The 27,570-nt window shown below is 39.5% G+C and overlaps 1 protein-coding gene and 1 pseudogene across 1 annotated transcript in view; both read right to left on the bottom strand.

Annotated features, from left to right (window-relative positions):
• CDKL4 (cyclin dependent kinase like 4) overlaps positions 1-24,733 on the bottom strand; it is a 55,895-nt gene extending 31,162 nt beyond the window's left edge. The window contains 2 exon segments of the mRNA XM_060309283.1: positions 557-780; positions 24,608-24,733. Coding sequence (XP_060165266.1) covers positions 557-724 — 168 coding nt within the window. The 5' untranslated portion in view covers positions 725-780; positions 24,608-24,733.
• On the bottom strand, positions 1,072-2,416 carry LOC115854097 (rho-related GTP-binding protein RhoQ pseudogene; annotated as a pseudogene).
• Positions 24,734-27,570: the final 2,837 nt, after the last annotated feature.

The following is a 27,570-nucleotide window of genomic DNA, read 5'->3' as shown; positions in this document are numbered from 1 at the left end:
AACTTGTGAATCTTACGTATCAAATCCTATCAGAGTAAAAACAACTTAAAACAAAACCTTTGTGTAAAATGTGTATACGTAGCTGGGGGTGATATTCAATATGTCTAGGAACCAGTGGCGCGCAGGCGGGGACCAATCCATACGGATGCCTACAGGGGCCCTGGCACGGCCCTATGGGCCCCTCTGTGCCACAGGATGCTCTTTTAGTTGCTGGTTTATGGGGAGAAGGACTTGGGCAGGCGTCGGGGCTGGGGTTGTGGTGGGGAGGGCCAGGGCTGAAGGGGAGGATAAACACTGGGATGAGGGGACTTAGGACAGTGAATATTTACCAATCAGAACAGGACTTCAATTTTAACAGTCTGTAGCTGTGCTCATAATACCATTTAAACATCAGAGCGGCCAAAGTCCAAAGTGATGATCAATTTATATATTGCTGATACAAAGAAATTGCAGTCCAATGGGGGAAAAAAAATCACTTTAAAATTCTTTGTAATTTTGGCATACCCACTTCACCCAGTAGAGTGATATTACAGATGTACAGAGGAAGTTAACCTACCTTCAACATGCGTATTTCTCTTAGAGCTATTTTCTTAACCACAGGATCATCTTCAGATTCCACAAATTTTTTAATAGCTACCACTTGTCCAGAGGTTTTGTTTCTGCGTTTGAATACAACCCCATAAGACCCCTCTCCAATCTTAGCTAATTTCTCAAACTTTTCCATTTGAGTTGAAGCGACTTAAATCACTGTATTGACTGACTTGCAGTACAGTGTTGCACCTGGAAAATAAAATGACTCAGTTTAACCACGTTACCAAGGACAGCGCTCTCACAGTTTACTATGTAAAACTAATTTGCCCAGGATGCCAGAGCTTTATTTTTACTTAATTTTAAATACACTTAAAAATATCTGGACATCTATACTCGTGCTTCTCTTCATAATCGAATGACTCTTTTGTCTTTTTTCTTTTTTAATGGCAAAGTCTGACCCAAAGTTTTAGTTTGTAATTTCAGCATGTATCTCATGCAGTTTGGGGAGCATCAAACTAAATCTACAGTCGCCAGAAACTTTGTTACAGTTGAATGCACATTAACTAAAATGTGTACATTTTTAGTGTTCATGATAAATGCAGATATGACCTTGTTACACTTTTGGCATTCTTTGAGAAAGCACATTAAGCTTTAATATAGAAATATTTTGGTTACACTTGTGCTCAAGTAATAATAAAACATTTGTTCTTTTCGATCTCATACATTCTCTGCTCAGGAATGGCCCATCTCCTGCACGCTTGGAGCAACCTTTGGCTACGTGGCTGGCCTTGTTACTTCGCCACTCTGGATATACTGGAATAGAAAGAAACTTACATACAAGAACAATTTAATGGAGCAAAGGGAGAAGATATTTCTTTGTGCAGATTCCATAAAGACTGTGCAGACATGTATATGGTCTAAGCCAGGCAGTTCCACTTAACAGCACTGTTTTTTATGTAGTTACAACATGATGTGATTGTAGCTTTTTAAACTATGAAGCCCCTGAGAGATTGTACCTTCTAGTTGAAATAAAGTATTTATAATAGATTGTGGCTTCAGATGCTGTTTGTTGCTTCTTGGACCTTTAAGAAACATTCTTAATCAACTTTATAGAATTCTGAGGACAGGGCTGGTTTTTTTTTTCTTTTTTTTCCTTTCAAGTTTTAAACTGCTTCATTATTTATAAGAGGTCTGGGTATAGCTTTAGCATTTCATATGCTTTCTGAGAGAAATGGACAGTTTACTTGGCCACTGAAGACGTTTCTCACGTAATTAAACAACTGTTTATACATCTTGATCCTATTCTTTTTTTTACTGTGTGTTTCTTTGTAGTTAAAATGGCTATGATAGCCTCATCAAAAACAGTCTTCAATCCCTTCCGAGTTAAAGCTGAACATTCCACAGAGCAGCACGCTCCTATCTCTTTTGTTAGTTTCTGTCCTTTTTCCACACATATAGATTTTTCCTTCATATCATTCAGTCTTGCTAAAGTTTTGGGGTCATCTCGGAGATAATCTGAGTTCCTATGAATAAAAAGGGTACATTTGGTGCGTATTCCTTAAGTTCTGGTACCCACTCCTCTTTCACATTTTGACATGAGGCTCGATTTACCACAGAGAAGCAAGCCTATAAGGAAGACATCAGTCATTGGATAAGATAAAGGCCTCAGCCCATCATAGTCTTCCTGTCCGGCTGTGTCATAGAGTCCCTGGAGGTACTGCTTGCCCCCTACGGTGTCGCCGACTGCGCAGTGGTCGAAGACGGTGGGCACGTACTCCTCCGGGAAGGCATCCTTGTCAGAGCTCATGAGTAGGCACGTCTTGCCCACCGCCCCGTCGCCGACCACCACGCGCTTGAGCATCAGCGCGCCGGGCCCGTGAGCCATGCTGCGGCCGGCCGGCCTCCGGGCGTGGTCCCCCCGGAGCCCCCGCCCCGGCCCCGGGCTCAGCCCCAGCCCGCCTGGGGGGTCCGGCGCCGCCGCGGCTCAGCGCAGCAGGGCGACCCCCCGGCCCCATGCAGCGGTTCCCCCCGCCCGAGGGGAGGGGCGGCGGGCCCGGGGCGCTGCCGCCGCTTCGGTCGCTGCCCGGATTCCCGCCCGGGCCCCGGTCGCCGCGCCCGCCCGCTGCCCCCGCCGCTCGGCGCCCGCGCCCTCTCCCCGGCCCGGCCTCCCCAGGAGGATCCGCTGGATCATAAGCGACTCTTTTGTCTTTTACTAAAGATTCATAGGGGGAGGGAAAAGCACGACTGTTGCCTCCATTTTTTGAAGCCTTGTGGGGAAAAAAATTTCTGGACATTATTTTGTTAATTTAGTTCAGTCCTACGCAGTCATTCCAGCTACTGCAAAGATTCCACATACGTTTCTTACAATGGGTCTGTGTGTACTTCGGTTGAACTAAAAGAATTTATGGACAGGAAACTTATCCAATCTATTGTTGCCATTATCTTCAAGAAGATGATTAAAATATGATGCTGTAAAACCCAGCTGAAGGAACACTGCATACTCTGGTGTACGGTGTTTATCTTTTCCCTTCTAACCCATGTCAATACTGCAGAGACTAGGAAGAGTAGCGAACAGGACATGGTACAAAGTGCTCTACTGCCACCTGGTGGACAGAAGAAAGAGGGCTGTTGAACAAAGCAGCCATTAAAAACAAAAACAAAATCTTTTTAGAGCATCATTTATTGCCCTTAGCTTTTGTATGTATGAAGGAACGAATCCTTAAATTCTTAGATCCTAAAGAAAATACTAATAAAGCACAAAAATGAGGACAGCTTCCTCTAATTCATCATGGATGTTTTCATATATATCCATAGTGATTTCTATGGAAATACTAGGTTTGAGTTTTCTGTCTTGCATTCATAAGTTTTGTGGTAACTGGTTTACATGCTAAATAACAAATAAGGCCAACATAATTAAATATATCCATCTAGCAATTAAAAATACACAAATTCTAAATAGTCTCAAAATATCCCACCTCAGAATCTTGTTGATATAATCTAATACTAATAATAATAGGTAGCAATTAAATAGCATTGTTCTACGCAAATTACAAATAATCTGCCCAAATATTTCATGAAGTAGGTGTTATTTTTATTCAATTATACAGGTGAGAAAACAGGCACAGTGAAGCTAGCATGGAATGAGAACCCAGGCAGTCGGGTTCCAGAGATCACAATTTGAATCAGTACACTATACTGCCTTTCAGTGAATTCAAAGGAATGCACAATTTGAAGACCGTTTTATCCAGGTATTAGGAGTAATGAAATGTCAAGTGAAAGAGCTGACCACTTTAAAAAATTCTCATGTTTCAAATGAGTACACTTTTTTTTTTTTTTTTTTACTTCACTATTATTCAGTCTTTTCCACCTACAGATTATCTCAGTGGAGAAAGAAACCATTTACTCTCACTTGCAACCATAAAAACAGACAACTGGGAAAAGAGGTAAAGGACTACTTACTGCACTATTATACAAATGCTATTTCTTTGTTGTCATTGTAGATTCTATTCTCTCTTATAAAAGGAAAAAAACTTAAGCATACACACTCAAGTAACACATGGAAAATCCATCACAGATTATATTCTTAAAACTATTAATTACACTGTAGTTTAAAATAGGTATTATTATCTTAAAGGTATTTAGATATAAGCATGCATACATTTGTCTTTCTGTAGCCTAGTAGGTGACTGGGAAGAGGACAGAAGAAACTAGGCATTTGCCTTAGAAAGTTATTGGCATAAACTTTGTAGATTTATGAATTTAACCCACTTGATAGGTACTATGGTTACTGAGGGAAATTTTGAATATGCCAAAAACTTAATTATGAAGTTTTAGTCTTCGTGTTATTTTCTTTCCTCAAGTAGGTGATCTGATCTACTGATCTGATTTTCCTTTTCTTTCAACAGGTTCAATAATGACTGATTGCTCAGGCTAATATTTAGATCTCTGTCACATCAACCATACTCCTGAATACAATAAAATAGAGCACCAGAAAATAGTACTTTATCTGGTAACATCTCAATATTATCTGTTTTCTAAAGCCTTTATATGTTCATGGAAGATGAAACTAAATACACAGGCAGGAGTTACAACAAGGAAGGAATTCCACAAAGGAATTTATGGCTTTAATTCCAGTTTACTAGGACACCACCAGCGTTTATAGAAGCGGTAATTCCTGATCTCTTAAAAGAGGTCCAGACCAAATATCTCACTGTTTGATGAACATCTCTACACGAATGGACAGAACCACCTCAAAATCAGTACACTCTAAACCAAATGCCTTCTTTCTTATCCTCTGCCTTTACCCAAAGTTCACAAACCTGCTCCGCATTACACCTAAATGGCCTGTCAAGATAAGTATGGTGAAAACTTGAGGCAGCCAAGGACAGCGACAGCTGCTTAAATCGAATCTCTCTCCATGTACCTTTCACAAAGCTACAGAAGTCAACCAGAACAATAAAACCACATAAACCCAATGTCTTCAACATTACAAGAAGACAGAGGAATCTACAAACTTAAATAGAAAAGTAAACCCCCAATTCTGGAAGAGATATCTCTTGAGCTGCCATTATAAGCCCTTGCAGAGAGCAAAGACAGGAGTGGGATGGGATCTGGAAAAACTATAAAGAAGAGAGAAGAGGACTTCCCTGGTGGCAAAGTGGTTAAGAATCCGCCTACCAATGCAGGGGACATGGGTTCGAGTCCTGGTCTGGGAAGATCCCACACGCCACAGAGCAACTAAGCCCATGCACCACAGCTACTGAACCTGTGCTCTAGAGCCCGCAAGCCGTAACTACTGAGCCCACATGCCACAACTACTGAAGCCCGTGCACCTAGAGCCCGTGCTCCTCAAAAAGAGAAGCCATTGCAATGAGAAGCCCGCGCACCAAAACAAAGAGTAGCCCCTGCTCAGCGCAACTGGAGAGAGCCCGCGTGCAGCAACAAAGACCCAACGCAGCCAAAAATAAAAATAAAATAATTTTTTTTTTAAAAAAAGAGAGAAGAGAAAAAGAAGGGCCTAAGATAGACTTAGGATCACTCCTCAGAAGAGAAAAATACATTACAAGTGCAAAAGTACTGAGAATGTCCTGGTGGATCTGAGCATTCACTATAGGGACGTGATTTAGAAGTACAGGGTATCCAGGAGGCATCAGTCAGGGTGCACTACTCCTGGGGAAGAGAAGAGTAAGTGGGAAGGGTGAGGCATAAGTCTCTGTTGGAGACTAGAGAAGTGAAGGGAAAAAGAAACAAGAGGATAAATTCGCAATCCTGCAAGACAAAAGAGAATCCCCAAACTGAAGGAAATGCAAATCTTCCTCTCACCACTAAGAAAAAAAAAGCACTATCCATTAAAGAAAGTGCACTTTGGTACAGTGACAGAGTAGGTTCCCTGGAACTAGGATGGCTGTCAATTACCGCAAGCCAAAACCTGCCCAAGAAATAAAACAGAGGAAAGCAATCTCCGTACAAAGCTATTATTAGAACAGGATAGAAATGAGAATTAAATATCTCAGCTGACAAAAATCATTCCAGGGAGTTCCCTGGAATAGTGATTGATAAGGGAGTAAAAAAATAGCTTGAGGGATTTCCTTGGCAGTCCAGTGGTTAGGATTGCAGAGCTTTCACTGCTGCGGCCCTGGTGCAATCCCTGGTCAGGGAAGTGAGATCCTGCAAGCTGCACAGCATGGCCAAAAAAAATCATTCCAAAGAAACCTAACCATGAAGCATAAGAAAACTAACACAATATCTGATTTAAATATCCTCTAACAATCATTTGGAGATAGGAAGAGCCACTTTAAATTGGAAACTCAGGGACTTCCCTGGTGGTCCAGTGGTTAAGATGCCACGCTGCCAATGCACAGGGCATGGGTTCGATCCCTGGTTGGGGAACTAAGATCCCACATGCTGCATGGCGTGGCCAAAATATGTAAAATAAAATTAAATTTAATAATAAATTGGGGGCTTCCCTGGTGGTGCAGTGGTTGAGAGTCCGCCTGCCGATGCAGGGTACACGGGTTCGTGCCCCGGTCCGGGAAGATCCCACATGCCGCGGAGTGGCTGGGCCCGTGAACCATGGCCGCTGAGCCTGCGTGTCTGGAGCCTGTGCTCCGCAACGGGAGAGGCCACAATAGTGAGAGGCCCGCGTACTGCAAATAAATAAAATAAAATAAAATAAAATAAATTGGAAACTCAAATAATAAGACCAAATGTTGATGAAAAAATAAAATGATAGTTGATTGAACTCAGGAAAGAAATGCAAGAGAAAGGAAAATAATCTCAGAAATAGAGACTAAATAACAAGATGCCAACAGGAGAATAGAAATAAAAATTTAATATGAGGAATTAAAGAAAGGCAGAATAGCAGTTAAGAGAATAAAAAGGAAGGGGAAAGAAAGAAGAGAGTTTAGAGACAAAGTGGTTGAAATGGAAGACACGCAAAAAAAAAGACACAACAAAGGTATAACTAGAGCTCCTTAAAAAAGAAAACAAAACAATGGAACAGAACCAATATTTGAAACTATAAACCAAGAAAAATTTCTGGAACTAAGATCTGAATGTACACATTGAAAGGCCTATCAGGTAGTTGGCTAAACTGACCCAGAACAATCAACTCAGAGATATGTTTGAATAAAACTATTAAGATAAAGAAAATATTCTCATAGCCTCCAGACATAAAGACTAAATAACTTCAGTGTAAGAGAATTAGAGTGACATCAAACTTATCAAGAGCAACATACAATGCAAAGTGAAAATGCAGCAGCATTTTGAAGAAATTCAAGGGAATAAAGTGAAAACCAAGGATTTTAACTCAGCCAACCTGTCCTTCAAGTATCAAGGTTATAGATAAAGAGTTTAAAACATGCAAGAATTCCAGGAATATTATATTCATGAGCCCTTCTTAAAAAATCTATGAGGATAACTTTCACCCAACCAAGAGTTGATTGGGAAAACTTCAGCAAAAGGATTTATAGTGAACACTTAATGTATTCAATTAAAGACTAAAACAAAGGTAGGTACACAAGTGGAAGAATAATACATAAGGAAAACAACTTATAGATGTTATAAGTTTTGATAATGTAGCAAGTAATGCAACTAAAAATATGTTGGAAGAATGGAGAAAAAGGAAAACAGAATAAGTTCACTGATAACTGAATAAGTGGGAATAAAAAAATACCATTAAAAAAAAAAAGACAAACCAGAGAATAAAAGGTTAAATAAGAAAACAAGGACTAAGAGCATTTAAAAAAAAAGTATTAGTCTAGGGAATTCCCTGGGGTCCGGTGGTTAGGACTTAGCGCTTTCACTGCTATGGTCTGGGTTCAATCCCTGGTTGGGGAACTAAGATCCTACAAGCCACACGGAGCAGCCAAAAAAAAAACAAAACAAAACGTATTAGTCTACAGGTAACTACTTAAAAATACAAACTTTCCTAAATACTAAAAGAAATTAAAAAAATAAAAATCCAACATAACACATAAAGAAACACAGGAAATTTAACATTCTGTACATAATAATTATAAAACAATACAGCAGAATAGGGACCACAATAAGTTGTATCAATAAATATGAATGGGCTTCAGTCATTTATTAAATGAGAAAGATTTTCAATTTGGCTCACAAAGCAAGGTGTATGCAAGAGACACACCTAAAATAAAGTGATTCAGAAAGGTTAAAAATAAAAAGACAGGCAAAGGTATACAGGACAAATGGAAACAATAAGAAAGGAGTTTGTGATCCTGGTGTCAGACAAAGTAAAATTAAAGCTAAGAAAGTATTAAATGTGGCAAAAGGGGGCAGTTTTTAATGCTAAGAGCAAAAATTCACAATGTAGATATAATAGCCCCCAATAACAGCAATTACTGTTATAAAGCAGAAACTGTAGGACATGCAAGGAAATGTATAGAAACAAATTAATAATGAGAGACTTAAACACATCACCCAGTAAAAGACAAGGCAAGTGAACAAAAATATTTAACTATGTAGAAGACCTAAACAATGTAACCAGTAAAGTAAATCTTTAGGAGAAATATACATTGAATTCTACATTCTGATAATCTGGAATATACCTTCTTCTCAAGCACACATGGAATAGTCACAAAAACTGATTATACATTAGGTCACAAAGAAAGCATCAGGAAGTTTCAAAAAGTAGAAATATTATAAATAACATTCTGATCATAAAATATCAAACTAGAAATTGGAACAAAATTTAAAAACATAAATAAAAAAAGATTTTCTACTTAGAAACTAAAAAGCCTTCTATTAAACACCTCTTGAGTAAAGAGGGAAACACAAACTAAACGAATAAAATTTTAAAAAATGATAAAGAAAATATAACATATCAAAATCAATGAGGCATATTTAAAGTAGTGGTTCTCAACTAGTGGTTTTGGCCTCCAGGGGAATTTTTCAGCATCTGGAGACATTCTGATTGTTATGAGTACATAGAGGCCAGGAACGCTGCTAAATATTCCTCAAGGCACAGGACAGACCACCATGATACAGAATTATCTGATCCAAAATGTCAATAATGACATGGCTGAGGTACCCTGACATAAAGCAGTAAGGAGAAGAAAAACCAGAGATCAAAACGAACATATAGAATAAAAGACTAAAAATTAACAAATTAAGTTCAAAATTTAAAAATATAGAAAAGGAATTACACAAAATAAACCAAAATAAAGCACAAGAAAGGAAACAATAAATTGAAACAGAAATTAATAAAGCAGAGAATACAAAAAATAGTAGATCTAATTAATAAACCCAAATCCTGCTTCCTCGAAAAATTTAAAATAGACAAATCATTAACTAACTTAATGAAGGAAAAAAGGAGAAACAACAACAATATGCAAATAAGAAATGACAAGAGGGAATAACCATCAAAACAGAAGAACTTTTAAAAAATCGTGAGACTATTTTGCAGGCATCTATGCAAATGAATTTGAAAACTTGGATGAAATGGATAATTTCCCAGAAATATAGAGGTTACCAAAATTTGCCCAATTAGCGATTGAGAATTTAGACTGGTTTCAGTATAGGAAATAAAGTTACTTAAAAAAAAAAAAAAAAAATCCCACAAAAAAGCACAAGGGGTCAGACTTTGACTATGGTGGGGTAAAGAGATTGGCAAATCTTCTTCCTAAAACACACATATAAGACCAAGCAAAACTCTCCAAAAAACAAAAACAACAATTTTAAGGATCTGGAAATCGAGCAAAAGCAATAGCAAATGGAGAAGTATTTATTTATGATAAGCTGCTAGAACCCCACTTGAGAACAGTGGGAGTCAGTGGCTTCTTGCCTGAGGCTGCTGCCATCCGTCATCTACCCCTCTACCTTGGCTCAGTGAGTGTAGTAGTATGACCAGTGTGGACTGGCCATGAGCCAGCAGCCTCTCTCCTGAGGGGATGTGTTTGATATGGCTCAGATGCTGAAAACCTGTGACAACAATGTCAGTGAAATGCTTAAATACTCAGTATGAATCAAATGGGAAAGAAACCAGTTTTTCAAGCCTGAAAATGTGGTTCTAGTTGGGGTGAGGTGTAGAATAGCCAGAAATTTATGGGAAGATCCTAAAAATGAAAGAACCATAGAAGGGCTAGATTAACTTTCCACACATCTCTGGCTAACTGGGAAACTCTGGGCATACACAGGGAAGACCTGAGAAAGCTTTGAGAAAAGTTAAAGCTGGGCAGGTTTGAGGATGACTGAATTCTGAATGCACTCTCCAACCCACACGCTGATCCATTAGAAGAGATGAAAGACTTATGGCTGGAGGTGTTTGAGTACCACCACTGCCAAAATTATTGGTGACCACTAAGCTATGCAGACAGTGGTGACTTCTAGAGAGCCAGGCTAAAAAAAATAAAAAACTGAACAGAAACATTAGCAGCCATACACTTGGGAGGAGATAGATTCTGCAATACAGGTAGTTTGCAAAAACAAAAATCAACCCATTTAAAAAAAAAATCCTCAGGGGAGAAAAATCAGAATCCAGAATTTCTGTATAATATTTATCCAAAATGTCTAGTTTTCAATAAAAAATAATTATGAGACATGCTAAGAAAAAGGAAAGTGTGACCAATACTCAGAAAAAGAGTCAATAAAAATGAATCCTGAGGGGATCCAGGTGTTGGATTTTGCTGACAAAGACTTCAAAAGTAGCTATTATAAATATGATCAAATAATTTACACAAATTATGATTTAAATAATTAAAGGAAAATATGACAACAATGACTCAATAAATAGGGGATCTCAACAGAAGAATGAAACGTATAAAAAAGAACCAAATGGAAATTTTAGAAGCAAAAAATACAATGGAAATGAAAAATTCAATAGATGGATTCAACAGCAGATTTGAGATGGCAGAAGAGAGAATCAGTAAATCTGAAAATAGATTAACAGAAAATGACCAATATGAAGGAGAGATAAAAGACTGAAGATGAGCAGAGCCTCAGAGGTCTGTGGGACAAAACTCGATAGTAATGAGGGACTTCCCTGGTGGCACAATGGTTAAGAATCCGCCTGCCAATGCAGGGGACACGGGTTTGACTCCTGGTCCAGGAAGATCCTACATGCCGTGGAGCAACTAAGCCTGTGCACCACAACTACTGAGCCTGTGCTCTAGAGCCTGTGAGTCACAACTACTGAAGCCCACACACCTAGAGCCCATGCTCCGTAACAAGAGAAGCCACAACAATGAGAAGTCTGCGCACTGCAACGAAGAGTAGCCCCCGCATGCCGCAACTAGAGAAAGTCCGCACGCAGCAATGAAGACCCAATGTAGCCAAAAATAAAATAAATAAAATTTAAATAAAAGTCAATAGTAATGAGATTCTCAGAAAGAGAGGAGTGAAAGAAAGCGGCAGAAAAATATATTTGAAGAAATCATGGCCAAAACCTTTTTAAATTTAATGGAAAACACTAATTACAGATTCAAAAACTTAATAAATCCCCAAATAGGATAAACACAAAGAGATCCGTACCTAGATACATCATAGTCAAACTGCTGAAAACCAAAGACAAAGAGAATATCTCAGAAACAGTGAGAGAATTATTTACATACAAGGGAACAGCAATATGCTTACTGACTGACTCTTCATCAGAAAAACAATAGCAAAAAATCAATAAAACAAAAATTCAGTTCTGTAAAAAGATCAACAAAATTAATGGACCTTTATCTAGATGGACTAAGAAAAAAGAAAGAAAAATTACTAAAACCAGAACCACCCTACAGAAGATAAAAAGATTAACAGAGAATATTATGAACAACTTTACGCAACCACAGTACACAACTTGATTGAACAAATGCCTAAAAAGACACAAAATACCAAAGTAACTCAAGGAAAAATAGAAAATCTGATTACACCCATAAAAAATAAAGAAACTGAATTGGTAATTAAAAATCTACCCACAAAGAAAATCCCAGGCTCAGATGGCCTCATAGATAAATTCTACCAAACATTCAAAGAAGAATTAATACCAATCCTTCACAAACTGTTCTAAAAAATAGAAGAGGGACCATTTCCCAACTGCTTCTATAAGGCCAATATTACCCTGACACAAAGTCAGAAAAAGAAATCACAAGAAAACTACAGATCATTATTCTCATAGACACAAGAATCCTCAACAAAATAATTAGTAAAACATATAACATGGATATATGCCATGACTATGAGGGATTTATCTCAGGAATGTAAGAATGGTTAATATCTGAAAATCAATAATGTAAAACACCATATTAATAGAATAAAAGACAAAGGACATGATCATCTCAGTAGATATGACAAAAATCCAACAACCATTCACAATAAAAATCTCAACAAACTGTAAGAGAAGGGAACTTCCTACAGGGCATCTGTGAAAAACCTACAGTTAACATCATGCTTAATGGTGAAAAACTGAATGCTTTCCCCCTAAGACTGAGGAAAAAGATGTCAGCTTTCACCAATTCTATTTAACATAGTTTTGAAAGTTCTCACCAGTGCAGTAAGTCAAGTAAAATAAATTAGAAGTATATAGATTGGAAATGGAAAGATAAACTGCCATTATTTGGAAATGGCATGCTACAGTATATAAAAAATCCTACTGAATCTACCAAAAGCTACTATAACTAATGAACCAATTTGCAATGTAGTAGGATATAATATCAGTATACAATAAAAAATTACATTTTTATACTGGCAACAAACAATTTGAAAATAAAATTAAAAAAACAATTCCACTCACAATAACATCAAAAGAATAAAATATTTACAGATAAATTTAACAAGTGAAGTACAAGACCTGTCCACTGAAAATTAAAACCTCGCTGAGAGTAATTGCATTAGATCTAAATAAAAGGAGAGAAATGCCATGGTCATGGATTGGAAAACTCAGTAAGGCGTCAGTTCTCCATAAATTCATCTATAGAGTAAATTCAATCCCTATATAAAAAATAGGCTTCTTTTTGGGTAAAAATCGACAAGATTAATCTAAGATTTATATGAAAATACATGGGACCCAGAAGAGCCAAAACAACTTGGGATAAGAACAAACTTGGAAGACTTACATTACCTGACTTCAAATTTTATTATAGGGACTCCCTTGGTGGTGCAGTGGTTAAGAATCCACCTGCCAATGCAGGGGACATGAGTTCAATCCCTGGTCCGGGAAGATCCCACATGCCGCAGAGAAACTAAGCCCGTGTGCCACAACTACCAAGCCTGCGTGCCACAGCTACTGAAGCCTGCGTGCCTAGAGCACATGCTCCGCAACTAGAGAAGCCACCGAAATGAATTTATTATAAAGTTATGGTAAATCAAGAGTATGGTATTGGCTTAAGGATAGACATATACATCAATGGAACAAAACAGAGTCAAGAAATAAACCCTTTGATCAATGATCAATTGATTTTGACAAAGATGCCAAGGCAGTTCAATGAGGAAAGAATATTTTTTTTCATCAAAAAATGTTAGGACAATTGGGATAATCAAAACAAAACAAAAATAAAAACCAAAAATCTTAGATAGCTACTTCACACAATATACCAAAATTAACTCAAAATGGATCACAGACCAAAATGTAAGAGCTAAAACTATACAACTTCTAGGAAAAAACATGGGAAAAAATCTTTGTAATCTCATTAAGCAAAGTTATCTAAGATATGACAACAAAAGCATGATCCATAAAGGAAAAAACTGATAAAGCAGAATTCATCAAAATTAAAATCTTTTGCTTTTCAAACAAAAAAAAAATTCCATTAAGAGAATGAAGACAAGCCACAGATGGAATAAAACATATTAGCAAATCATATATCTCATAAAAGATTTGTATCCAGAATACATAAAGCACTCATACAACTCAGTAGGAAGTCAAACAATCCAATTTAAAAATGGGCAAAAGATTTGAATAAACATTTCAGCAAAGAAGATGCACAAATGTTTAACAAGCACATGAAAGGATACTATTAGCCAAGGAAAATATAAATTAAAACTACAGTAATGGGACTTCCCTGGCGGTCCAGTGGTTAAGACTCTGCGCTTCCACTGCAGGGGGTGCGGTTTCGATCCCTGGATGGGGAACTAAAATCCCACAGGCCATGTGGCATGGCCAGTAAATAAATAAATAAGTAAAACCACAATAAGAAACCACTACATACCTACTAGAATGGCAAAAATCCACAAAACTGACAATATCAAGTATTGATAAGGATATGTACAAACTGGGACTCTTATATTAATGGTGGGAATGTAAAATGACCCAGTCCCATTGCAAAACAATTTGGCAATGTCTTAAAAGTTAAATGTAGGAGAGAGGGAAGATGGCGGAAGAGTAAGACGCGGAGATCACCTTCCTCCCCACAGATACACCAGAAATACATCTACACGTGGAACTGCTCCTATAGAACACCTACTGAACGCTGGTAGAAGACCTCAGACCTCCCAAAAGGCAAGAAACTCCCCACGTACCTGGGTAGGGCAAAAGAAAAAAGGAAAAACAGAGACAAAAGAATAGGGACGGGACCTGCACCAGTGGGAGGGAGCTGTGAAGGAGGAAAGGTTTCCACACACTAGGAAGCCCCTTCACAGGCGGAGACTGCGGGTGGCGGAGGGGGGAAGCTTCAGAGCCGCAGAGGAGAGCACAGCAACAGGGGTGCGGAGGGCAAAGCGGAGAGATTCCCTCACAGAGGATCAGTGCCGACCGGCACTCACCAGCCCGAGAGGCTTGTCTGCTCACCCGCCGGGGTGGGCGGGGCTGGGAGATGAGGCTCGGGCTTCGGTTGGAGCACAGGGAGAGGACTGGCGTTGGTGGTGTGAACACAGCCTGCAGGGGGTTAGTGCACCACGGCTAGCCGGGAGGGAGTCCGGGGAAAAGACTGGATCTGCCGAAGAGGCAAGAGAGTTTTTCTTGCCTCTTTGTTTCCTGGTGCGCAAGGGGAGGGGATTAAGAGTGCTGCTTAAAGGAGCTCCAGAGACGGGCGCAAACCGCGGGTAACAGCGCGGACCCCAGAGACGGGCATGAGACGCTAAGGCTGCTGCTGCCGCCACCAAGAAGCCTGTGTGCGAGCACAGGTCACTATCCACACCTCCCTTCCCGGGAGCCTGTGCAGCCCGCCACTGCCAGGGTCCTGGGATCCAGGGACAACTTGCCCGGGAGAACACATGGTGCGCCGCAGGCTGGTGCAACGTCCCGCCGGCCTCTGCCGCTGCAGGCTCGCCCCGCATCCGCACCCTTCCCTCCCCGCAAGCCTGAGTGAGCCAGAGCACCCGAGTCAGCTGCTCCTTTAACCCCGTCCTGTCTGAGCGAAGAACAGATGCCCTCTGGTGACCTACACGCAGAGGCGGGGCCAAATCCAAAGCTGAGCCCTGGGAGCTGTGCGAACAAAGAAAAGAAAAGGAAATCTCTCCCAGCAGCCTCAGAAGCAGCGGATTAAAGCTCAACAATCAACTAGATGTACCCTGCATCTGTGGAATACATGAATAGACAACGTATCATCCCAAATTGAGGAGGTGGACTTTGAGAGCAAGATTTATGATTTTTCCCCCTTTTCCTCTTTTTGTGAGTGTGTATGTGTATGCTTCTGTGTGATTTTGTCTCTATAGCTTTGCTTTCACCATTTGTCCTAGGGTTCTATCTGTCCGGTTTTTTTGTTTGTTTTTTTACTTAAAAATTTTTTTTTTCTTAATTATTTTTTATTCTAATAACTTTATTTTATTTTATCTTACTTTATTTTCTTTCTTCCTTCCTTCCTTCCTTCCTTTCTTCCTTCCTTTCTTTCTTTCTTCAGCCAGGAGTCAGTGCTGTGCCTCTGAGGTGAGAGAGCCAACTTCAGGACACTGGTCCACAAGAGACCTCCCAGCTCCACATAATATCAAACGGCGAAAATCTCCCAGAGATCTCCATCTCAACACCAGTACCCAGCTTCACTCTAAGACCTGCAAGCTACAGTGCTGGACACCCTATGCCAAACAACTAGCAAGACTGGAACACAACCCCACCCATTAGCAGAGAGGCTGCCTAAAATCATAGTAAGGTCACAGACACCCCAAAACACACCACCAGACGTGGACCTGCCCACCAGAAAGACAAGATCCAGCCTCATCCACCACAACACAGGCACTAGTCCCCTCCACCAGGAAGCCTACACAACCCACTGAACCAACTTTAGCCACTGGGGACAGACACCAAAAACAACGGGAACTACGAACTTGCAGCCTGCAAAAAGGAGACCCCAAACACAGTAAGATAAGCAAAATGAGAAGACAGAAAAACACACAGCAGATGAAGGAGCAAGATAAAAAACCACCAGACACAACAAATGAAGAGGAAATAGGCAGTCTACCTGAAAAAGAATTCATAATAGTGATAGTAAAGATGATCCAAAATCTTGGAAACAGAATAGAGAAAATACAAGAAACATTTAACAAGGACCTAGAAGAACTAAAGATGAAACAAGCAAGGATGAACAACACAATAAATGAAATTAAAAATACTCTAGATGGGATCAATAGCAGAATAACTGAGGCAGAAGAACGGATAAGTGACCTGGAAGATAAAATAGTGGAAATAACTACTGCAGAGCAGAATAAAGAAAAAAGAATGAAAAGAACTGAGGACAGTCTCAGAGACCTCTGGGACAACGTTAAATGCACCAACATTCGAATTATAGGGGTTCCAGAAGAAGAAGAGAAAAAGAAAGGGACTGAGAAAATATATGAAGAGATTATAGTTGAAAACTTCCCTAATATGGGAAAGGAAATAGTTAATCAAGCCCAGGAAGCACAGAGAGTCCCATACAGGATAAATCCAAGGAGAAACACGCCAAGACACATATTAATCAAACTGTCAAAAATTAAATACAAAGAAAACATATTAAAAGCAGCAAGGGAAAAACAACAAACAACACACAAGGGAATCCCCATAAGATTAACAGCTGATCTTTCAGCAGAAACTCTGCAAGCCAGAAGGGACTGGCAGGACATATTTAAAGTGATGAAGGAGAAAAACCTGCAACCAAGATTACTCTACCCAGCAAGGATCTCATTCAGATTTGATGGAGAAATTAAAACCTTTACAGACAAGCAAAAGCTGAGAGAGTTCAGCACCACCAAACCAACTTTACAACAAATGCTAAAGGAACTTCTCTAGGCAAAAACACAAAAGAAGGAAAAGACCTACAATAACAAACCCAAAACAATTAAGAAAATGGGAATAGGAACATACATATCGATAATTACCTTATATGTAAATGGATTAAACGCTCCAACCAAAAGACACAGACTGGCTGAATGGATACAAAAACAAGACCCATATATATGCTGTCTACAAGAGACCCACTTCAGACCTAGAGACATATACAGACTGAAAGTAAGGGGATGGAAAAAGATATTCCATGCAAATGGAAACCAAAAGAAAGCTGGAGTAGCAATTCTCATATCAGACAAAATAGACTTTAAAATAAGGACTATTAAAAGAGACAAAGAAGGACACTACATTATGATCAAGGAATCGATCCAAGAAGAAGATATAACAGTTGTAAATATTTATGCACCCAACACAGGAGCACCTCAATACATAAGGCAAATACTAACAGCCATAAAAGGGGAAATCGACAGTAACACATTCATAATAGGGGACTTTAACACCCCACTTTCACCAATGGACAGATCAGCCAAAATGAAAATAAATAAGGAAACACAAGCTTTAAATGATACATTAAACAAGATGCACTTAATTGATATTTATAGGACATTCCATCCAAAAACAACAGAATACACATTTTTCTCCAGTGCGCGTGGAACATTCTCCAGTATAGATCATATCTTGGGTCACAAATCAAGTCTTGGTAAATTTAAGAAAATTGAAATTGTATCAAGTATCTTTTCCGACCACAATGCTATGAGACTAGATATCAATTACAGGAAAAGATCTGCAAAAAATACAAACACATGGAGGCTAAACAATACACTACTTAATAATGAAGTTATCACTGAAGAAATCAAAGTGGAAATCAAAAAATACCTAGAAACAAATGACAATGGAGACACGATGACCTGAAACCTATGGGATGCAGCAAAAGCAGTTCTAAGAGGGAAGTTTATAGCAATACAATCCTACCTTAAGAAACAGGAAACATCTCGAATAAACAACCTAACCTTGCACCTAAAGCAATTAGAGAAAGAAGAACAAAAAAACCCCAAAGTTAGCAGAAGGAAAGAAATCATAAAGATCAGATCAGAAATAAATGAAAAAAGAAATGAAGGAAACGATAGCAAAGATCAATAAAACTAAAAGCTGGTTCTTTGAGAAGATAAACAAAATAGATAAACCATTAGCCAGACTCATCAAGAAAAAAAGGAAGAAGACTCAAATCAATAGAATTAGAAATGAAAAAGGAGAAGTAACAACTGACACTGCAGAAATACAAAAGATATGAGAGATTACTACAAGCAACTCTATGCCAATAAAATGGACAACCTGGAAGAAAGGGACAAATTCTTAGAAATGCACAACTTGCCAAGACTGAATCAGGAAGAAATAGAAAATATGAACAGACCAATCACAAGCACTGAAATTGAAACTGTGATTAAAAATCTTCCAACAAACAAAAGCCCAGGACCAGATGGCTTCACAGGCGCATTCTATCAAATATTTAGAGAAGAGCTACCACCTATCCTTCTCAAACTCTTCCAAAATATAGCAGAAGGAGGAACACTCCCAAACTCATTCTACGAGGCCACCATCACCCTGATACCAAAACCAGACAAGGATGTCACAAAGAAAGAAAACTACAGGCCAATATCACTGATGAACATAGATGCAAAAATCCTCAACAAAATACTAGCAAACAGAATCCAACAGCACATTAAAAGGATCATACACCATGATCAAGTGGGGTTTATTCCAGGAATGCAAGGATTCTTCAATATACGCAAATCCATCAACGTGATACACCACATTAACAAATTGAAGGATAAAAACCATATGATCATCTCAATAGATGCAGAGAAAGCTTTTGACAAAATTCAACACCCAATGATGATAAAAACCCTGCAGAAAGTAGGCATAGAGGGAACTTTCCTCAACATAATAAAGGCCATATATGACAAACCCACAGCCAACATCATCCTCAACAGTGAAAAATTGAAAGTATTTCCACTAAGATCAGGAACAAGACAAGGCTGCCCACTCTCACCACTCTTATTCAATATAATTTTGGAAGTTTTAGCCACAGCAATCAGAGAAGAAAAGGAAGTAAAAGGAATCCAAATCGGAAAAGAAGAAGTAAAGCTGTCACTCTTTGCAGATGACAGGATACTATACATAGAGAATCCTAAAGATGCTACAGAAAACTACTAGAGCTAATCAATGAATTTGGTAAAGTAGCAGGATACAAAATTAATGCACAGAAATCTCTGGCATTCCTATACACTAATGATGAAAAATCTGAAAGTGAAATCAAGAAAACACTCCCATTTACCACTGCAACAAAAAGAATAAAATATCTAGGAATAAACCTACCTAAGGAGACAAAAGACCTGTATGCAGAAAATTATAAGACACTGATGAAAGAAATTAAAGATGATACAAATAGATGGAGAGATATACCACGTTCTTGGATTGGAAGAATCAACATTGTGAAAATGACTGTACTATTCAAAGCAATCTACAGATTCAAATCAATCCCTATCAAACTACTAATGGGATTTTTCACAGAACTAGAACAAAAAATTTCACAATTTGTATGGAAACACAAAAGAACCCGAATAGCCAAAGCAATCTTGAGAACAAAAAACGGAGCTGGAGGAATCAGGCTCCCTGACTTCAGAACATACTACAAAGCTACAGTAATTAAGACAGTATGGTACTGGCACAAAAACAGAAATATAGATCAATGGAACAGCATAGAAAGCCCAGAGATAAACCCACGAATATATGGTCACCTTATCTTTGATAAAGGAGGCAGGAATGTACACTGGAGAAAGGACAGCCTCTTCAATAAGTGGTGTTGGGAAAACTGGACAGGTACATGTAAAAGTATGAGATTAGATCACTCCCTAACACCATACACAAAAATAAGCTCAAAATGGATTAAAGACCTAAATGTAAGGCCAGAAACTATCAAACTCTTAGAGGAAAACATAGGCAGAACACTCTATGACATAAATCACAGCAAGATCCTTTTTGACCCACCTCCTAGAGAAATGGAAATAAAAACAAAAATAAACAAATGGGACCTAACGAAACTTCAAAGCTTTAGCACAGCAAAGGAAACCATAAACAAGACCAAAAGACAACCCTCAGAATGGGAGAAAATATTTGCAAATGAAGCAACTGACAAAGGATTAATCTCCAAAATTTACAAGCAGCTCGTGAGCTCAATAACAAAAAAACAACCCAATCCCAAAATGGGCAGAAGATCTAAATAGACATTTCTCCAAAGAAGATATACAGACTGCCAACAAACACATGAAAGAATGCTCAACATGATTAATCATCAGAGAAATGCAAATCAAAACTACAATGAGATATCATCTCACACCAGTCAGAATGGCCATCATCAAAAAATCTAGAAACAATAAATGCTGGAGAGAGTGTGGAGAAAAGGGAACACTCTTGACTGCTGGTGGGAATGTGAATTGGAGAACAGTATGGAGGTTCCTTAAAAAACTACAAATAGAACTACCATATGACCCAGCAATCCCACTACTGGGCATATACCCTGAGAAAACCATAATTCAAAAAGAGTCATGTACCAAAATGTTCATTGCAGCTCTATTTACAATAGCCCAGAGATGGAAACAACCTAAGTGCCCATCATCGGATGACTGGATAAAGAAGATGTGGCACATATATACAATGGAATATTACTCAGCCATAAAAAGAAATGAAATTGCGTTATTTGTACTGAGGTGGATGGACCTAGAGTCTGTCATACAGAGTGAAGTAAGTCAGAAAGAGAAAGACAAATACCATATGCTAACACATATGTATGGAATATAAGAAAAAAAAATGTCATGAAGAACCTAGGGGTAAGACGGGAATAAAGACACAGACCTACTAGAGGATGGACTTGAGGATATGGGGAGGAGGAAGGGTAAGCTGTGACAAAGTGAGAGAGAGGCATGGACATATATATACTAACAAACGTAAGGTAGATAGCTAGTGGGAAGCAGCCGCATAGCACAGGGAGATCAGCTCAGTGCTTTGTGACCACCTGGATGGGAGGGATAGGGAGGGTGGGAGGGTGGGAGACGCAAGAGGGAGGAGATATGGGAACATATGTATATGTATAACTGATTCACTTTGTTATAGAGCAGAAACTAACACACCATTGTAAAGCAATTATACTCCAATAAAGATGTAAAAAAAAATGTTAAATGTAAACAGCAATTCTACTGTTCGGTATCTATCTAGGAAAAATTAAAAAATATGTCTGCACAAAGACATGTTTGCAAATATATATCAATATATATATTTTTTGGCCCGGTGGCTTGCGGGATCTTAGTTCTACCAGGGATTGAACCCGGGCCCCAAAAGTGAAAGTGCTGAGTCCTGAACACTGAACTGCTAGGGAATTCCGAAAATATTTATAGTATCATTATTCATAAGAGCCCCAAACTGAAAGCAAACCAATGTCCATCAACTGATGAATGACTATCCATTCAATGAAATACTATTCAGCAATAGAAAGGAACAAAGAAACTAACACAACATTGTAAATCAATTATACTCCAATAAAAATTAAAAAAAAAATAGAAAGGAACCAAGTACTGATACATGCTATAATGTGATAAACATAAAAAAATATATATATATATAATGCTATCTGAGAAAAATCACACACACAAAAAAACACATGTGATTCCATTTACATGCAATTTCTAGAAGAGTCAAATGAGCCACTGAGGACAGGATCTCCTCTGTGATATTTCTGCCAAAAATGCAAAACCTGAATATAATTATGAGGAAACAGTAGACAAAGCCAAATCGAGGACCACTCTACAAATAACTGGTCTGTGTTCTTAACAAATGAAAGACAAATGTCAAAGTACTGTTCCAGACTGAACAGTACTGAAGAGATGTGAAAATGCAATGTAATGTGGATCTGGGGTTTGATCCTGGAATGGGGAAACAAAGAGCTATAAAGAAGCATACTGGGATAACTGGCAAAACCTAAATATTGACTGTGGATCAGATATCAAATTTCCTGATTTTGGTCATCTTTACTGTGGTTATGTAAGTGTCCTAGTTCTTAGGAAATATACACTGAACTATTTAAGGATAAAGGGACATGATGTCTGCAACTTACCCTCAAACGGTAGAGAAAAATTAATATGCATATATATGTGTGTGTATATGTATATATATGTGTATATATATATATATATATATATATATATATATATATATATACACCCAGAGAGAGATAGAAAGGAAACGAGCAAAATGTAAACAATTAATGAATGTAAATGTATGGGAGTTAATTGTATTATGCTTGCAGTTTTGAAATTATTATATCAAAAGAGAGCTATTTTAAAAACCTATAGTGGGACTAAAGTTTCGAATCACTTTTTTTTTTTTTGTGGTACGCGGGCCTCTCACTGTTGTGGCCTCTCCCGTTGCGGAGCATAGGCTCCGGACGCGCAGGCTCAGCGGCCATGGCTCACGGGCCCAGCCGCTCTGCGGCATGTGGGATCTTCCCGGACCGGGGCACGAACCCGTGTCCCCTGCATTGGCAGGCGGACTCTCAACCACTGCGCCACCAGGGAAGCCCCTCAAATCACTTTTTTTTCAGCATATTTCAATTAAAACAAAAACATCTTTCTCAGTCATCAGTATAATCGTCCTTCCTCAAAAATGGCTATGGCCTCTACTGCCACAGAATAAAGTTCAAACTGTAGTATGATATTTACAGTCCTTTCCACCCTGGTCCCAATGGACCTTTCCCTCAGTGCTTCTCAGATTCTTCCCCAAACACTTTCAAGTCTCTAAGTCTCTACGTATACCAACCGCTGCTTGGAAAGTTTGACCTCGAAATCCTCTTGATCTTTTGCAGTTCAAGTCAAGTGTTTTTTCTGCTTAGCCCTCCCCAACCCCCAAAGGCAAGCTCTTTCTCTCCACACATACTGAGTTAAGTTCCCCGACTCCTTTTTTACACATTATTTATTACACCTGATGTGCCTTGTTTGCCCACTGTCTGGCACATAGTAGGTGCTCAACCTGTCTGTTGTAATCCTACCATAAGTTTATTCTCTAACCTTTCCACTAAATATGTCTTTCTTCTTTAAGCAAAGGCAGTAATACATTTTGATTGTTAAAATAGTACCTGGTCAGGAAATCAAGATGACACAGTGAGATAGCTACTTGCAGGGAATAGATGAAAATGTTAAAAAAAAAAAGAAAATATTTTTCCTAATCATTAGTCACCTTCAGTCTGAACCTATGTACCTCTTGGCTGCAGGGCTTCCTGACTTCAGAAGTTACCAAATATTTGAGTATTAAGTTAACGAAGTTCTGTGTACAAAGGCAAAAGCAGGTATAGACTTGGGCTGATTGGTGAATATAGGAAGATAGATAAAATAGATAATTGAGTGGATTATTAAATTCTTTGAAAATTTTCTATTTAACTTCCTTAGTCTTGAGGATTTGCAAAAGGATGCACATAGAAACCGAGAAAACACTTGAAGGCAGATTATTTTCCACAATTGTATCACAAAAGCAGGTCATGAGGGCTCTAGCCAGCCTTTAAAGAACACGCTGAGAGAAAAAAAAAACAAAATTAAGAAACGGAGAGGAAATGGGGTGAAAAAACATATTAATTTCCTAATCTAAAAGTTTAGAGGAAACTTGTGTAAATAGTGGCGTTAGGAATGAGGGGGGCGGTAAGGAGACCTTTTCAAGACCAGGCCAGACCAGTTACAGATTCTACAGGCTACAAGTCAGTCTGCTATGTTGTTATTATTGTTTCCAGCACAACCAAACATGCAATTATATTTAATAAAATTGACCAGGAAAATGGGCTATAAAACCATTCTGCATCTGTTTTATAAACATAATACTGAATCGCAGAACTTCAAAAGTACACACACGTGTTTATAAACTTGTCCTAGTGATAGTACAATAGGATTAACTAAAAGCATCCCCAGAAAATCAAAGCCCATATAATTTACATAATCCAAGAAACTAATTTTGTTTAAAAGCCTCACATTTCATGTGAACACATAACGGATCTGGACGTCTGGCATAAGCCACTTGATTTCCAGGCCTCTAAACTAGTCTTGACTCTACATTTAATGACAGTGCAGCTTCTCTGCCACACAGTGGTCTCCCAAAGCGCAGCCGCTCCGCTCCCCAGGGGCCCGCATCGGGTGGGTCGTGCGGCCAGCGGGAGTCACTGTCACCTCTAGCCCCTCCCCCCCACCCCTGCCTGTCCCTCCAGAGGCCGCCGAACTGCAAGGCTGCCCCGCTCCCCTTCTCTCAGGGAACTTTCCCTTCTCTGGAAGCCTCCACCCAGACTCCACTTCTCTCTCCATCACCCCCGGCGCCGACCCTCCTCACAGCCGGACCCCGCCCGCCGGCCGCCGCACTTACGGCGAGGACAAGGCGACGGCGACGCAGTCTCGAGCAGCCCCCTCAGCCCGACTCCAGCGCGGGACGCAGTGCGCAGGAAGCGTCCCCCGGCGCAGCGACTCCCGTGCGCCACCGCCGCGGCGTCTCCCTGGCAACCGGACGCTCAGGCCGCTCGGGGTAGGGCGGCTTCCGGAGCCGGTTTCTCCGGCGCCCGCCGCAGGGGAAGCCCGCGGCCTGGGTTCAGCATCTCGGTGGGTCACTTTTGGGCAAGCCCTTAACGGCAGAGTGTGAACGCAGCAGCAGTTTCTCCTCCGAGAACCCTTTTTTCTTTTTCTTTTTCTTTTTGTGCGGTACGCGGGCCTCTCACTGTCGTGGCCTCTCCCGTTGCGGAGCACAGGCTTGGGACGCGCAGGCTCAGCGGCCATGGCTCACGGGCCCAGTCGCTCCGCGGCATGTGGGATCCTCCCGGACCGGGGCACGAACACGTGTCCCCTGCATCAGCTGGCGGTCTCTCAACCACTGCGCCACCAGGGAAGCCCCCGAGAACCCTTTTAAGCTGCCCTGAAGGAGGCACTCGGGAAACGTTTTAACCACTTTTCCATAACACTGTGATTATACCAAGTCCTGTTCCTATCCAAGTCCTCGGGAGCACTAAAATTAAGCAAATATAAACGTTGAAGTTACAGAAGTTCGTTTTCCTGCCTGGGCAGAGACCTTCGGGTAGCCAGATCCTCTTATTATTAATCTTTACTCTTCGGTTCCGCCTTGGTGTCCAAATAGCTTTCCAGCAGACTTCTGTAGGCTTTTTGGTAACAAGCAGTTTTATGTATTACCTGTGGTCCACTGCTGCCATTTTCATAATTCAGCAAGCATCGTACTAGTTAACGTGGGGCTGATTCAGAATGAGAGACATGTTTGCCACCCAGTGGGGAATCAAGTCAAGCAAACAAGTAATGTGACGAATGCTATATGGAGGTATAGGTATTAACAATGGAACAGATAATTTTTGCCAGTCTACCCTTCTTGTTTCCAAGAGGAACTTGGAAACACTATATCTGTTGTTAACGAGCACATACACACTTTGTTTAGCATCAGTAAAATGCTCTCCATCATGCCCAGATTTAGGATGTCGATACTTCCCTTCTTCCCTCAGAGGTAACGCTTCTCCCTTTTTGTCATCTATCTTCCATTTTCCACTTCCTTCATTTGCTTAGAAATATGTTCTAATCTCTGCCCATCTTTAGAAACAAAAAACAGAGATAAAAACAAAAACACAAACCTTTACCTCCTTCAAGACCAAACATACTCCCAGGTAAACTTAACATCAACTTATTTCTCTATCATTTTTGCCCTCATCATGCTATTTAGGTAACTTTCTCAGAAAGGATACAAGAGATCACCATAACCTTAGGTACAAACCCAACGGCTGTTTTTTTTTCTTTCTTTCTTTTTTTGACCGCACCACGCAGCATGTGGGATCCTAGTTCCTCCACCAGGAATCGAACCTGCATCCCCTGCACTGGAAGCACTGAGTCTTAACCACTGGACCGCCAGGGAAGTCCCTCCCCCTTATTTATTTTTTTGCCAACAGCTATTTTCATCTTCATGGTATTCGATCTCTGCAGTTTCCATAACTGTTGACTATTAGAGCTACTTTTCTCATTAGAAAGCTCTTCACAATCAGGCCCATCCCTATTTTCTAGCTTCACGCCTTGTTACTCTGCTCCACACACTCTAAGCTCAGCCGCATTTAACGTCACTATTCCTTGAACAAGCGGCATTTTTGCATATGCCTTAGTCTAGTCTACAGCTCCCTACCCTGATTTTTTTCTGCACTTGATACACTCCTCTTCATCTATCAACAACCTGGCTTATATACAACGTTCTGCACAAAGGCTTTCCTTTTCCCAAACCAGAATTAGGCACAGCCTTTTGCATTGTTCTTTAAATCTATCTTTATTCATCCAAGTGTGCTCCTGGAATACTGGGAATGATGATTTTCCATCTTTTCCGCACTGCCAGTAAAGAGCTTGGATCTACTGTAAATGATCAATGTATGTTAGTTAAATAATTATCTCATAAGAACAAACTAAAAGAAAGTCTTTGTAATGAGTTTTGACTAGACATATTTCATAAGCTTTAATTGTAAAATTAATTACATGCAAATCCTTTTATTCTTACACAAAACACTATGAATAAGGAAAATCCTTTCTGATAAAGTAAAAAATTAAGACAGAGAGTTAATTTCTCTTGCTGCAAAGAGACAGTGAAAATCAGAATTTGAAATCCAATTCCTGGAGAAAATAAGTCTAATTTCAGGGGAGAAATGCTAGAGTGTATTTTAGAGGGTGGTGAATATACTGCATATATTCTGTGTGGTACATAGTTTAGCACAGTAGTTAAGAGTATACACTTTGAACTGAGTGCCCAGGTTCAAATCCTAGCTCTACTACTTCCCGGCTATATTCTTGGGCAAGTTTTTTAATCTTTCTGTGCCTTAGTTTCTTCATCTGTAAAATGGTGTTAACAATACCTACCTACCTCATTGGGCTGTTCTGGGACTTCAGTGGGAGAATCTATGTATAGCATGTGGAACAGCACAAACACATGCATTGGGCACTTATTATTATATTTTGTATAGCACACTTTTATCCTTCTTCTAGTAATGGTAAAAAGGGATACCTATCCTTTATTTCCTGGTCTCTACTGAAATTGGGGACATACTAGCAAGATTAATGATGCCAGTAAGGCCCGGAAACAATTGATCTCATTCTTCTCAACACCAATGTCTAAGAAACTAGCTAACAAGACAGACAGCTTTAAACTTCAATGAAGATGAAACAGATCTTTTCCAACATTTCAGTCAGTGGCTCTCTTCCTTTTGAGTGAATAAAGATCCTCAATCAGAAGTTAGTGGCTACATTCTTATCGCATTCTTAAGTGTCATCAAAGATTATTCTAAGGCGAGTGATACTTGGACCACA

The sequence above is a fragment of the Globicephala melas genome, chromosome 12 (assembly GCF_963455315.2).
Source record: "Globicephala melas chromosome 12, mGloMel1.2, whole genome shotgun sequence".
Lineage (NCBI taxonomy): Eukaryota > Metazoa > Chordata > Mammalia > Artiodactyla > Delphinidae > Globicephala > Globicephala melas.
The sequence above is the reverse complement of the archived record's forward strand: the minus strand, read 5'-3'. Positions and strand labels throughout refer to the sequence as shown.